Here is a 12,009-nt window from a genome sequence, read left to right as displayed (position 1 = left end):
CTGTTGAGAGCGGCAGGGCCGGGGACGGAGGAGGCAGCGGTAGCGGCTGCTGCTGCTGCTACTGTAGGGGTGGTATCAGTGGCGTGTAAGGAACCAACTCGCCGAGGTGTCATAGGCTAAACGAACCCTAAAAGCATGACCAAAATGATAAAGAGTTCATCGGATAGGACCAAGTCTAAGATCGAGTCCAAGACCGACTCTAAGACCGAGTTCGAGATAGAGTCCGGAATCGAGTCCGAGACCGACTCGGAGACCGAGTTCGAGACCGAGTTCGAGACAGAGTCCGAGATTTGAAATCGGGTTCGAGACCGAGTCCGAGGTCGAGTCTGAGGTTGGGTCCGAGATCGGGTCCGAGATCGGGTCCGAGATCGAGTCCGAGACCGAATCCGAAGTCGGATCCAAGATTGAGTTCGAGATCGAGCCAGAGACTAAGTCCGAGTACTAATACGGGTCAAGCCCAAAGCATGCGTCTCCCAGGGGGGGGGGGGGGGGGGGGGGCTGCAGGGGGTTCCAAAAGTATAGTAGGGATAGTGAGGTCTAGGAACTAGTTTTGAAGGAATTCTCCAGTGGGGCTTCCAAACTGACTTGAGGTTGGGACTGGGATCGAGGGGCCTTGGGTGGGAGTGAGCATGGACTTGGTTGGTGCCGGAGGGGCCATCCAAGGAAGTGCTCAAGAGCAACTCCCACTCCCGAAAGGGAAACTGACTACGGTGCTCCTAGCTCATGTGGAGTGGTGCCCCACTTGAGTACCATGCGGCTCATTGGTCCTCGCCCTTCCTAGGGGCTTGGACCTTCCCTTCGGGATGGAAGTGGGGGGATAGAGGTACCCATACTGGGCCGTTAGGCCATGGTGTTTCGCCCCGGCGTCTCGAAGCATGCGTTGCACCCGAGACTTGGGATTTAGAGGGTCCCATGATCAAGTCTTGTGGTACCAAGGGATGTTAAGAATTTGGAAGCTTGGTGTGCTTGGCTGCTTGTGCTTGTGGGGAGTGTAGCCAAACCTTAAGTCCAGTCTAACCCGGGGAGGGGGATTGGGAGAGATTTGGGAATCCGTGGATGGATGGCTAACACTTCGTTGCTTGTGCAGTGAATAGCTGAAACCAAGTAGGACCAAGTAAGAACTGGTACCATAGGCAGGAACCTTGGTAAGGGAGCTTAGCAAAAGCCAAGGCAGTGTTGGATGGATAAACGAGGTAAGCTAGCAAATTGGAAAGGAAAAATTTGTGGCTTACAATTTAGTATCGGAGCCTTTTCCTCAATTCCTCAATTCTAGCGAAGGATAGAGGCGAATTGCTGGGAGATGGCAAATGTAGGGCAGAAGCGAACCAAGGCGGAGACGGAACCTCCTCCAGAGATGGAGCCTTTGGTTGAACGAGAGGCTATGGATGAGGAATCCTTGCATGAGGAGGACTCTAGTGAGGAAACTTCCAAACAGGAGTCCAGTGGCGAGGTTCGGTCGTCCAAGGCTCGATTGGATGTGGTAGAAGGACAGTTGGCACAGACCAATGCCCTACTGGAGACTCTCGTACGCAAGCTAAAGCGTGACAAGTAGCAGAAGAAAAAGAGAAAGACTGCGGATGCTGGCAGCACAGAAGATGCAGACCCTTCGGCAGGGAGTGAGGCAAAACCAAACAAGGTCGAACAGACCGAAGTAGAATCAGTCCCTTAGGCAGTTCCCAAGTACAAACCAAAGCCCCCACCAGTCTTCAAGGGAGTGAATGACTATAAGGTGGCAGAGGATTGGTTTTACGATATGGAGGACTACTTCCGAGCGTTGCAATTACCGAGCTCGGAGAAGGTCCCATGTGCAAAACCATACTTGGCAGATAATGCCAAGTCTTGGTGGAGAATGACGGAGGCCAACGAAGGACCAGTGGCCACTTGGGACATAGTGAAGGTGAGGATCCGCGCAATATACGTTCCTCCGAATGCCACTCTGCATCTGAGAGATGAGCTGAGTAGGCTGAAGCAGACTGGAACCATCCAGGAATATGTGAATGGGTTCATGGCAAAGAGGATACTTGTCATGGACATGGGGGATATGTATGTGTTCCATGCCTTCATATCAGGTTTGCAAACTTGGGCTCGCAACCAGACCATCAGCACCATTGCCACCATCCTTGGAACACTGTGGCTCTACGCAAGCCTCATGGGTAAGCCCTAAACCCTAAATACCAAACCCTAAACCCTAAACACCAAACCCTAAACCCTAAACCCTAAACCGATGGAAGCTTTTGAGCCCCCAGTGACACAGCACGCCATCCTAGGTGCAAACCCGCTCTCAGTGCTCTCGGTGAAGAAGAAGATGCGATTGATAATGTTGCGGTGCGCAGAGAGCTCGCTTGGCGTATGAAAACCCTCACCAAGTCCTTGCAGCTGCAGATGATCCAATTGCCACCGAGACTCGAGTCGAGGCAAGTGATTGTGTCTTGGATACTAGAGAGCAGCTGGAACACCATGAACTCCTTGCAGCACCCGGGCATTCCACCAGCTGGAGCAGAGGCGAAAGCATTGCAAAGGGGAGTCTAGCTAAGTTCTTATTAATTAGGGCGCTTGGGTGGATCTAGCAAAGCGGTGAGAGATCATGAATCTTTTTATTCTTCTCCTGCTACTGTTTCCTCCTCTATTTCAGAATAAGGATTTCATATCCCACCTTTAGGTGCTCACTGAGCAACGATTGGCAATGGTAGAACAGCAATTGCAAGAGTTGTTGAAGCAATTGCCGCCGGTGATGCCACCCCTACAGCAGCAGCAGCAGCAGCCGCCGTCACCGCCTCCTCCGTCCCCGGCCCTGTTGCTCTCAACGGTGCCGCCACTGCTGCCGTTGGTTCTGGCGAAGACGCCATTGATAACGTTGTGGTGCGCAGAGAGCTCGCCTGGCCTATGAAAACCCTCACCAAGTCCTTGCAACAGATGATCCAATTGCCGCCGGGGCTCCAGTCGAGGCAAGTGATCATGTCCTGGATATTGGAGAGTAGCTGGAACGAAATGAACTCCTTGTGGCACCTGGGCATTCCAACAGCAGGAGCAGAGGCATAAGCATTGCAAAGGGGAGTCGAGCTAAGTTCTAATTAATTAGGGCTCTTGGGGTGGATCTAGCAAAGCGATGAGAGATCATGAATCTTTTTATTCTCCTCTTGCTACTATTTCCTCCTCTATTTCAGAGTGAGGATTTCATATCCCACCGTCAGGCGCTCATTGAGCAGCAATTGGTAATGGTAGAACAGCGATTGCAAGAGCTATTGAAGCAATTGCCACCACTGATACCACACCTGCAGGAGCAGCAGCAGCAGCTGCCGCCACCGCCTCCTCCATCCCCGGCCCTGCCGCTCTCAATGGTGCCGCCACTGCTGCCGCTGGTCCTAGCGAAGGTTCGCCGGCTTGTTAAGGAGGCTATGGGCGAGAAGATGTGTCCAATGGTTGAGGAGCCGTCCATGGCTGAGGAGAGCATGCTAGGTGGGGACACACGATTGCCACCACTGCCACAACTACCAGGACAGTCGCCACCATTGTCATCACAACCACCATGACCATTGGCACCATTGCCACCCTAAACCCTAAACCCTACTGTTTCCTCCTCTATTTCAGAGTGAGAATTTCATATCCCACCATCAGGCGCTCACTGAGCAGCGATTTGCAATGCTAGAATAGCGATTGCAAGGGCTGTTGAAGTAGTTGCCGCCGCTGATGCCTCCCCTACAGTAGCAGCAGCAGTTGCTGCCGCCGCCACTAGCCCTACCGCTCTCAACGGTGCCGCCATTGCTGCCGCTGGTCTCGGTGGAGGTTCGCCGGCTTGTTAAGGAGGCCATGGGCGAGAAGATGTGTCCAATGGTTAAGGAGCCGTCGATGGCTGAGGAGAGCATGCTGGGTGAGGACACATGATTGCCACCAGTGCCACAACCACCACAACCGTCGCCACCGTCATCACCACAACCACCATAACCATCGGCACCATTGCCAACCTAAACTAGTTTAGGGTTTAGGGTTTACCTTAAACCCTACTATTTCCTCCTTTATTTCAGAGTGAGGATTTCATATCCCACCATCAAGCGCTCACTGAGCAACGATTGGCAATGGTTGAACAGCGATTGCAAGAACTATTGAAGCAGTTGCCGCCGCTGATGCCTCCCCTGCAGCAGCAGCACTAGCAGTTGCCGCTGCCGCTGGGCCTGCCACTCTCAATGGTGCCGCCACTGCTGCCGCTGGCCCTGGCGGAGGTTTGCCACCTTGTTAAGGAGGCCATGGGCGAGAAGATGTGTCCAATGGTTGAGCAGCCGTCCATGGCTGAGGAGAGCATGCTGGGTGAGGACACACGATTGCCAACACTGCCACAAGCACCATGATGGTCGCCACCATCGTCACCACGACCACTATGACCATCAACACCATTGCCACCCGAAACCCTAAACCCTAAACCCTACTGTTTAATCCTCTATTTCAGAGTGAGAATTTCATATCCCACCATCAGGCGCTCACTAAGCAGCGATTGGGAATGCTAGAACAGCGATTGCAAGAACTATTGAAGCAGTTGCCGCCGCTGATGCCTCCCCTGCAGCAACAGCAGTAGCAGCTGCCGCTACGTTGGGCCTGCCGCTCTCAATGGTGCCGCCACTGTTGCCACTAGTCCTGGCGGAGTTTCGCCGGCTTGTTAAGGAGGCCATGGGCGAGAAGATGTGTTCAATGGTTGAGGAGCCGTCCATGGCTGAGGAGAGCATGCTGGGTGAGGACACACGATTGCCAACACTACCACAAGCACCATGACGGTTGCCACCATCGTCACCACAACCATTATGACCATCAACACCATTGCCACCCTAAACCCTAAACCCTAAACCCTACTGTTTACTCCTCTATCTCAGAGTGAGAATTTCATATCCCACCATCAGGCGCTCACTGTGTAGCGATTGGGAATGGTAGAACAGCGATTGTAAGAGCTATTGAAGTAGTTGCCACCGCTGATGCCACCCATGCAGCAGCAGCAGCAGCAGCTGCCGCCGCCGCCGGGCCTACCACTCTTAATGGTGCTGCCACTGCTACTGCTAGTCCTAGCGGAGGTTCGCCGGCTTGTTAAGGAGGCCATGGGCGAGAAGATGTGTCCAATGGTTGAGGAGCCAGCCATGGTTGCGAAGAGCATGCTGGCTGAGGACACACGATTGCCATCACTGCCACAACCACCATGACAGTCGCCACCGTCGTCACCACGACCACCATGACCATCAGCACCATTGCCACCCAGAACCTTAAACGCTAAACCCTCATATTTCCTCCTCTATTTCAGAGTGAGAATTTCATATCCCACCATTAAGCGTTCACTGAGCAGCGATTGGGAATGGTAGAACAGCGATTGTAAGGGCTGTTGAAGTAGTTGGTGCCGTTGATGCCACCCCTGCAGCAGCTGCCGCCGCCGCCGGGCCTGCCACTCTCAACGGTGCCGCCATTGCTGCCGCTGGTCCTGGCGGAGGTTCGCCGGCTTGTTAAGGAGGCCATGGGCGAGAAGATGTGTCCAATGGTTGAGGAGCTATCCATGGCTGAGGAGAGCATGCTGGGTGGGGACACACGATTGCCACCACTACCACAACTACCATGACAGTCGCCACCATCGTCACCACGACCACCATAACCATCAGAACCATTGCCACCCTAAACCCTAAACCCTAAACCCTATTGTTTCCTCTTCTATTTCAGAGTGACGATTTCATATCCCACCGTTAGGCGCTCACTGAGGAGTGATTGGCAATAGTAAAATAGCGATTGCAAGAGGTTTTGAAGCAGTTGCAGCCGCTGATGCCACCTCTGCAGAAGCAGCAGCAGCTACTGCCGCCGCCTCCTCCGTCGCCGGCCCTGCCGCTCTCAACGGTGCCGCCACTGTTGCCGCTGGTCCTGGCCGAGGTTCGCCGGCTTGTTAAGGAGGCCATGGGCGAGAAGATGTGTCCAATGGTTGAGAAGCCGTTCATGGCTGAGGAGAGCATGCTGGGTGGGGACGCACGATTGCCACCACTGCCACAACCACCACGACCGTCGCCACCGTCGTCAACAGAACCACCATGACCATCGGCACCATTGCCACCATCCTCAGAACATTGTGGCTCTACACGAGCCTCATGGGTACTCTCCCCAAGCCCTAAACACTAACCCCTAAACCTGCATGGGAGGTGGAAGCTTTTGAGCCCACAGTGACACAGCAGGCCATCTTAGGTGCAGACCCGCCCTCAATGCTCTTGGTTTAGGGTTTAGGGTTTAGGGTTTACTGTTTCCTCCTTTATTTCAGAGTGAGGATTTGATATCCCACTATCAGGCGCTCAATGAGCAGCAATTGGCAATGGTAGAACAGCGATCGCAAGAGTTGTTGAAGCAATTGCCGCTGCTGATGCCACCCCTACAGCAGCAGCAGCAGCAGCGGCCGCACCGGCCTCCTCCGTCCCTGGCTCTACCGCTCTCAACGGTGCCACCACTGCTGCCGCTAGTCCTGGCGGAGGTTTGCCGGCTTGTTAAGGAGGCCATAAGCGAGAAGATGTGTCCAATGGTTGAGGAGAGCATGCTGGGTGGGGACACACGATTGCCACTACTGCCACAACCACCACGACTGTTGCCACCGTCGTCTCCACGACCACCATGACCATCGGCACCATTGCCACCACCCTCAGAACACTATGCCTCTCGCAAGCCTCATGGGTACTCTTCCCAAGCCCTAAACACTAAACCCTAAACCTACATGGGAGGTGGAAGCTTTTGAGCCCAGAGTGACACAGCACGCCATCCTAGGTGCAGACCCACCCTCAATGCTCTTGGTTTCGGGTTTAGGGTTTAGGGTTTACTGTTTCCTCCTTTATTTCAAAGTGAGGATTTCTTATCCCACCATCAGGCGCTCACTATGTAGCGATTGGCAATGGTAGAATAGCGATTGCAAGAGCTATAGAAGCAGTTGCCGCTGATGCCACCCCTGTAGCAGCAGTAGTAGCTGCCGTCACCGCCTCCTCTGTCCCCGGCCCTGCCGCTCTCAACAGTGTCGCCACTGCAACTGCTAGTCCTAGTGGAGGTTCACCAGCTTGTTAAGGAGGCCATAGGCGAGAAGATGTGTCCAATGGTTAAGGAGCCGTCCATGGTTGCGGAGAGCATGCTTGGTGAGGACACACGATTGCCACCACTTCCACAACCACCATAACCACCATGTTTCCTCCTCTATTTCAGAGTGAGAATTTCATATCCCAACATCAGGCGCTCACTGAGCAGCGATTGGCAATGGTAGAACAGCGATGGCAAGGGCTATTGAAGCAGTTGCCGCCGTTGATGCTTCCCCTGCAGCAGTAGCAGGAGCTGCTGCCACCGTCGCCAGCCCTGCCGCTCTTAATGGTGCCGCCACTGTTGCCACTAGTCCTGGCGGAGGTTCGCCGGTTTGTTAAGGAGGCCATGCGCGAGAAGATGTGTCCAATGGTTAAGGAGCCGTCCATGGCTGAGGAGAGCATGCTTGGTGAGGACACACGATTGCCACCACTACCACAACCACCATGACTGTCGCCCCTATCGTCACCACGACCACCATGACCATCAGCAACATTGCCACCCTAAACCTTAAACGCTAAACCCTCATATTTCCTCCTCTATTTTAGAGTGAGAATTTCATATCCCACCATCAGGCGCTCACTGAGCAGCGATTGGGAATGGTAGAACAGCGATTGCAATGGTTGTTGAAGTAGTTGCCGCCGTTGATGCCTCCCCTACAGCAGCAGCAGTAGCTGCTACCACCGCCACCAGCCCTGCCGCTCTCAATGGTGCTGCCACTGCTGCCGTTGGTCCTGGCGGAGGTTCGCCGGCTTGTTAAGGAGGCCATGGGTGAGAAGATGTGTCCAATGGTTGAGGAGCCGTCCATGGCTGAGGAGAGCATGCTGGGTGAGGACACACGATTGCCAACACTGCCACAAGCACCATGATGGTCGCCACCATCGTCACCATGACCACTATGACCATCAACACCATTGCCACCCTAAACCCTAAACCCTAAACCCTACTGTTTCCTCCTCTATTTTAGAGTGAGAATTTCATAACCCGCCATCAGGCGCTCACTGAGCAGCGATTGGGAATAGTAGAACAGCGATTGCAAGAGCTATTGAAGCAGTTGCCGCCGCTGATGCCTCCCCTGCAGCAGCAGCTGCCACCGCCGCCGGCCCTGCCGCTCTCAACGGTGCCGCCACTGTTGCCGCTAGTCCTGGCTGAGATTCGCCAGCTTGTTAAGGAGGCCAGGAGCGAGAAGATGTGTCCAATGGTTGAGAAGCCGTCCATGGCTGAGGAGAGCATGCTAGGTGAGGACACACGATTGCCAACACTACCACAAGCACCATGACGGTTGCCACCATCGTCACCACAACCATTATGACCATCACCACCATTGCCACCCTAAACCCTAAACCCTAAACCCTACTGTTTACTCCTCTATCTCAGAGTGAGAATTTCATATCCCACCATCAGGCGCTCACTGTGTAGCGATTGGGAATGGTAGAACAGCGATTGCAAGAGCTATTGAAGTAGTTGCCACCGCTGATGCCACCCATGCAGCAGCAGCAGCAGCAGCTGCCGCCGCCGCCGGGCCTGCCACTCTTAATGGTGTTGCCACTGCTACCGCTAGTCCTAGCGGAGGTTCGCCGGCTTGTTAAGGAGGCCATGGGCGAGAAGATGTGTCCAATGGTTGAGGAGCCATCCATGGTTGCGAAGAGCATGTTGGGTGAGGACACACGATTGCCATCACTGCCACAACCACCATGACAGTCGCCACCGTCGTCACCACGACCACCATGACCATCAGCACCATTGCCACCCTGAACCTTAAACGCTAAACCATCATATTTCCTCCTCTATTTCAGAGTGAGAATTTCATATCCCACCATCAAGCGTTCACTGAGCAGCGATTGGGAATGGTAGAACAGCGATTGTAAGGGCTGTTGAAGTAGTTGCTGCCGTTGCTGCCACCCCTGCAGCAGCTGCCGTTGCTGCCACCCTTGCAGCAGCTGCCGCTGCCGCCGGGCCTGCCACTCTCAACGGTGCCGCCACTGCTGCCGCTGGTCCTGGCGGAGGTTCGCCGGCTTGTTAAGGAGGCCATGGGCGAGAAGATGTGTCCAATGGTTGAGGAGCTATCCATGGCTGAGGAGAGCATGCTGGGTGGGGACACACGATTGCCACCACTGCCACAACTACCATGACAGTCGCCACCATCGTCACCACGACCACCATAACCATCAAAACCATTGCCACCCTAAACCCTACTGTTTCCTCTTCTATTTCAGAGTGACGATTTCATATCCCACCGTTAGGCGCTCACTGAGGAGTGATTGGCAATAGTAAAATAGCGATTGCAAGAGGTTTTGAAGCAGTTGCAGCCGCTGATGCCACCCCTGCAGAAGCAGCAGCAGCTACTGCTGCCGCCTCCTCCGTCGCCGGCCCTGCCGCTCTCAACGGTGCCGCCACTGTTGCTGCTGGTCCTGGCGGAGGTTCGCCGGCTTGTTAAGGAGGCCATGGGCGAGAAGATGTGTCCAATGGTTGAGAAGCCGTTCATGGCTGAGGAGAGCATGCTCGGTGGGGACGCACGATTGCCACCACTGCCACAACCACCACGACCGTCGCCACCGTCGTCTCCACGACCACCATGACCATCGGCACCATTGCCACCACCCTCAGAACACTGTGCCTCTCGCAAGCCTCATGGGTACTCTTCCCAAGCCCTAAACACTAAACCCTAAACCTGCATGGGAGATGGAAGCTTTTGAGCCCACAGTGACACAGCAGGCCATCTTAGGTGCAGACCCGCCCTCAATGCTCTTGGTTTAGGGTTTAGGGTTTAGGGTTTACTGTTTCCTCCTTTATTTCAGAGTGAGGATTTCATATCCCACCATCAGGCGCTCAATGAGCAGCAATTGGCAATGGTAGAATAGCGATCGCAAGAGTTGTTGAAGCAATTGCCGTTGCTGATGCCACCCCTACAGCAGCAGCAGCAGCAGCAGCGGCCGCACCGGCCTCCTCCGTCCCTGGCTCTACCGCTCTCAACGGTGCCACCACTGCTGCCGCTAGTCCTGGCGGAGGTTTGCCGGCTTGTTAAGGAGGCCATAGGCGAGAAGATGTGTCCAATGGTTGAGGAGAGCATGCTGGGTGGGGACACACGATTGCCACTACAGCCACAACCACCACGACTGTTGCCACCGTCGTCTCCACAACCACCATGACCATCGGCACCATTACCACCACCCTCAGAACACTGTGCCTCTCGCAAGCCTCATGGGTACTCTTCCCAAGCCCTAAACACTAAACCCTAAACCTACATGGGAGGTGGAAGCTTTTGAGCCCAGAGTGACACAGCACGCCATCCTAGGAGCAGACCCACCCTCAATGCTCTTGGTTTCGGGTTTAGGGTTTAGGGTTTACTGTTTCCTCCTCTATTTCAAAGTGAGGATTTCTTATCCCACCATCAGGCGCTCACTATGTAGCGATTGGCAATGGTAGAATAGCGATTGCAAGAGCTATAGAAGCAGTTGCCGCCGCTGATGCCACCCCTGTAGCAGCAGCAGTAGCTGCCGTCACCGCCTTCTCCGTCCCTGGCCCTGCCGCTCTCAACAGTGTCGCCACTGCAACTGCTGGTCCTAGTGGAGGTTCACCAGCTTGTTAAGGAGGCCATGGGCGAGAAGATGTGTCCAATGGTTAAGGAGCCGTCCATGGTTGCGGAGAGCATGTTGGGTGAGGACACACGATTGCCACCACTTCCACAACCACCATAACCACCATGTTTCCTCTATTTCAGAGTGAGAATTTCATATCCCAACATCAGGCGCTCACTGAGCAGCGATTGGCAATGGTAGAACAGCGATGGCAAGGGCTATTGAAGCAGTTGCCGCCGTTGATGCTTCCCCTGCAGCAGTAGCAGGAGCTGCTGCCACCGCCACCAGCCCTGCCGCTCTCAATGGTGCCGCCACTGTTGCCACTAGTCCTGGCGGAGGTTCGCCGGTTTGTTAAGGAGGCCATGCGCGAGAAGATGTGTCCAATGGTTAAGGAGCCGTCCATGGCTGAGGAGAGCATGCTTGGTGAGGACACACGATTGCCACCACTGCCACAACCACCATGACTGTCGCCCCTATCGTCACCACGACCACCATGACCATCAGCAACATTGCCACCCTAAACCTTAAACGCTAAACCCTCATATTTCCTCCTCTATTTCAGAGTGAGAATTTCATATCCCACCATCAGGCGCTCACTGAGCAGCGATTGGGAATGGTAGAACAGCGATTGCAATGGTTGTTGAAGTAGTTGCCGCCGTTGATGCCTCCCCTACAGCAGCAGCAGTAGCTGCTACCACCGCCACCAGCCCTGCCGCTCTCAATGGTGCTGCCACTGCTACCGTTGGTCCTGGCAGAGGTTCGCCGGCTTGTTAAGGAGGCCATGGGTGAGAAGATGTGTCAAATGGTTGAGGAGCCGTCCATGGCTGAGGAGAGCATGCTGGGTGAGGGCACACGATTGCCAACACTGCCACAAGCACCATGATGGTCGCCACCATCGTCACCACGACCACTATGACCATCAACACCATTGCCACCCTAAACCCTAAACCCTAAACCCTACTGTTTCCTCCTCTATTTCAGAGTGAGAATTTCATATCCCGCCATCAGGCGCTCACTGAGCAGCGATTGGGAATAGTAGAACAGCGATTGCAAGAGCTATTGAAGCAGTTGCCGCCGCTGATGCCTCCCTTGCAGTAGCAGCTGCCACCGCCACCGGCCCTGCCGCTCTCAACGGTGCCGCCACTGTTGCCGCTGGTCCTGGCTGAGGTTCGCCGGCTTGTTAAGGAGGCCATGGGCGAGAAGATGTGTCCAATGGTTGAGAAGCCGTCCATGGCTGAGGAGAGCATGCTGGGTGGGGACACACGATTGCCACCACTGCCACAACCACCACGACCGTCGCCACCGTCGTCAATAGGACCACCATGACCATCGGCACCATTGCCACCATCCTTGGAACACTGTGGCTCTACAT

The 12,009-nt window shown here is 54.7% G+C and overlaps 2 protein-coding genes across 2 annotated transcripts; both read left to right on the top strand.

The window, feature by feature from the left end:
- Positions 1 to 4,241: 4,241 nt before the first annotated feature.
- On the top strand, positions 4,242 to 6,048 carry LOC112341443 (zinc finger protein ZIC 5-like). Its single transcript, XM_024661531.1, has 5 exons — positions 4,242 to 4,302; positions 4,505 to 4,720; positions 4,887 to 5,054; positions 5,321 to 5,469; positions 5,749 to 6,048. The coding sequence occupies exons 1-5, from the start codon at positions 4,242 to 4,244 to the stop codon at positions 6,046 to 6,048; spliced, it is 894 nt and encodes a 297-aa protein (XP_024517299.1).
- Positions 6,049 to 7,826: 1,778 nt separating this feature from the next.
- Positions 7,827 to 9,082, top strand: LOC112341442 (antifreeze protein Maxi-like). The gene is made up of 4 exons (XM_024661530.1): positions 7,827 to 7,887; positions 8,085 to 8,297; positions 8,464 to 8,631; positions 8,898 to 9,082. The coding sequence occupies exons 1-4, from the start codon at positions 7,827 to 7,829 to the stop codon at positions 9,080 to 9,082; spliced, it is 627 nt and encodes a 208-aa protein (XP_024517298.1).
- The last annotated feature ends 2,927 nt before the right edge of the window (positions 9,083 to 12,009 follow it).

Source organism: Selaginella moellendorffii, unplaced genomic scaffold (assembly GCF_000143415.4).
Source record: "Selaginella moellendorffii unplaced genomic scaffold, v1.0 SELMOscaffold_83, whole genome shotgun sequence".
Lineage (NCBI taxonomy): Eukaryota > Viridiplantae > Streptophyta > Lycopodiopsida > Selaginellales > Selaginellaceae > Selaginella > Selaginella moellendorffii.
The sequence above is the reverse complement of the archived record's forward strand: the minus strand, read 5'-3'. Positions and strand labels throughout refer to the sequence as shown.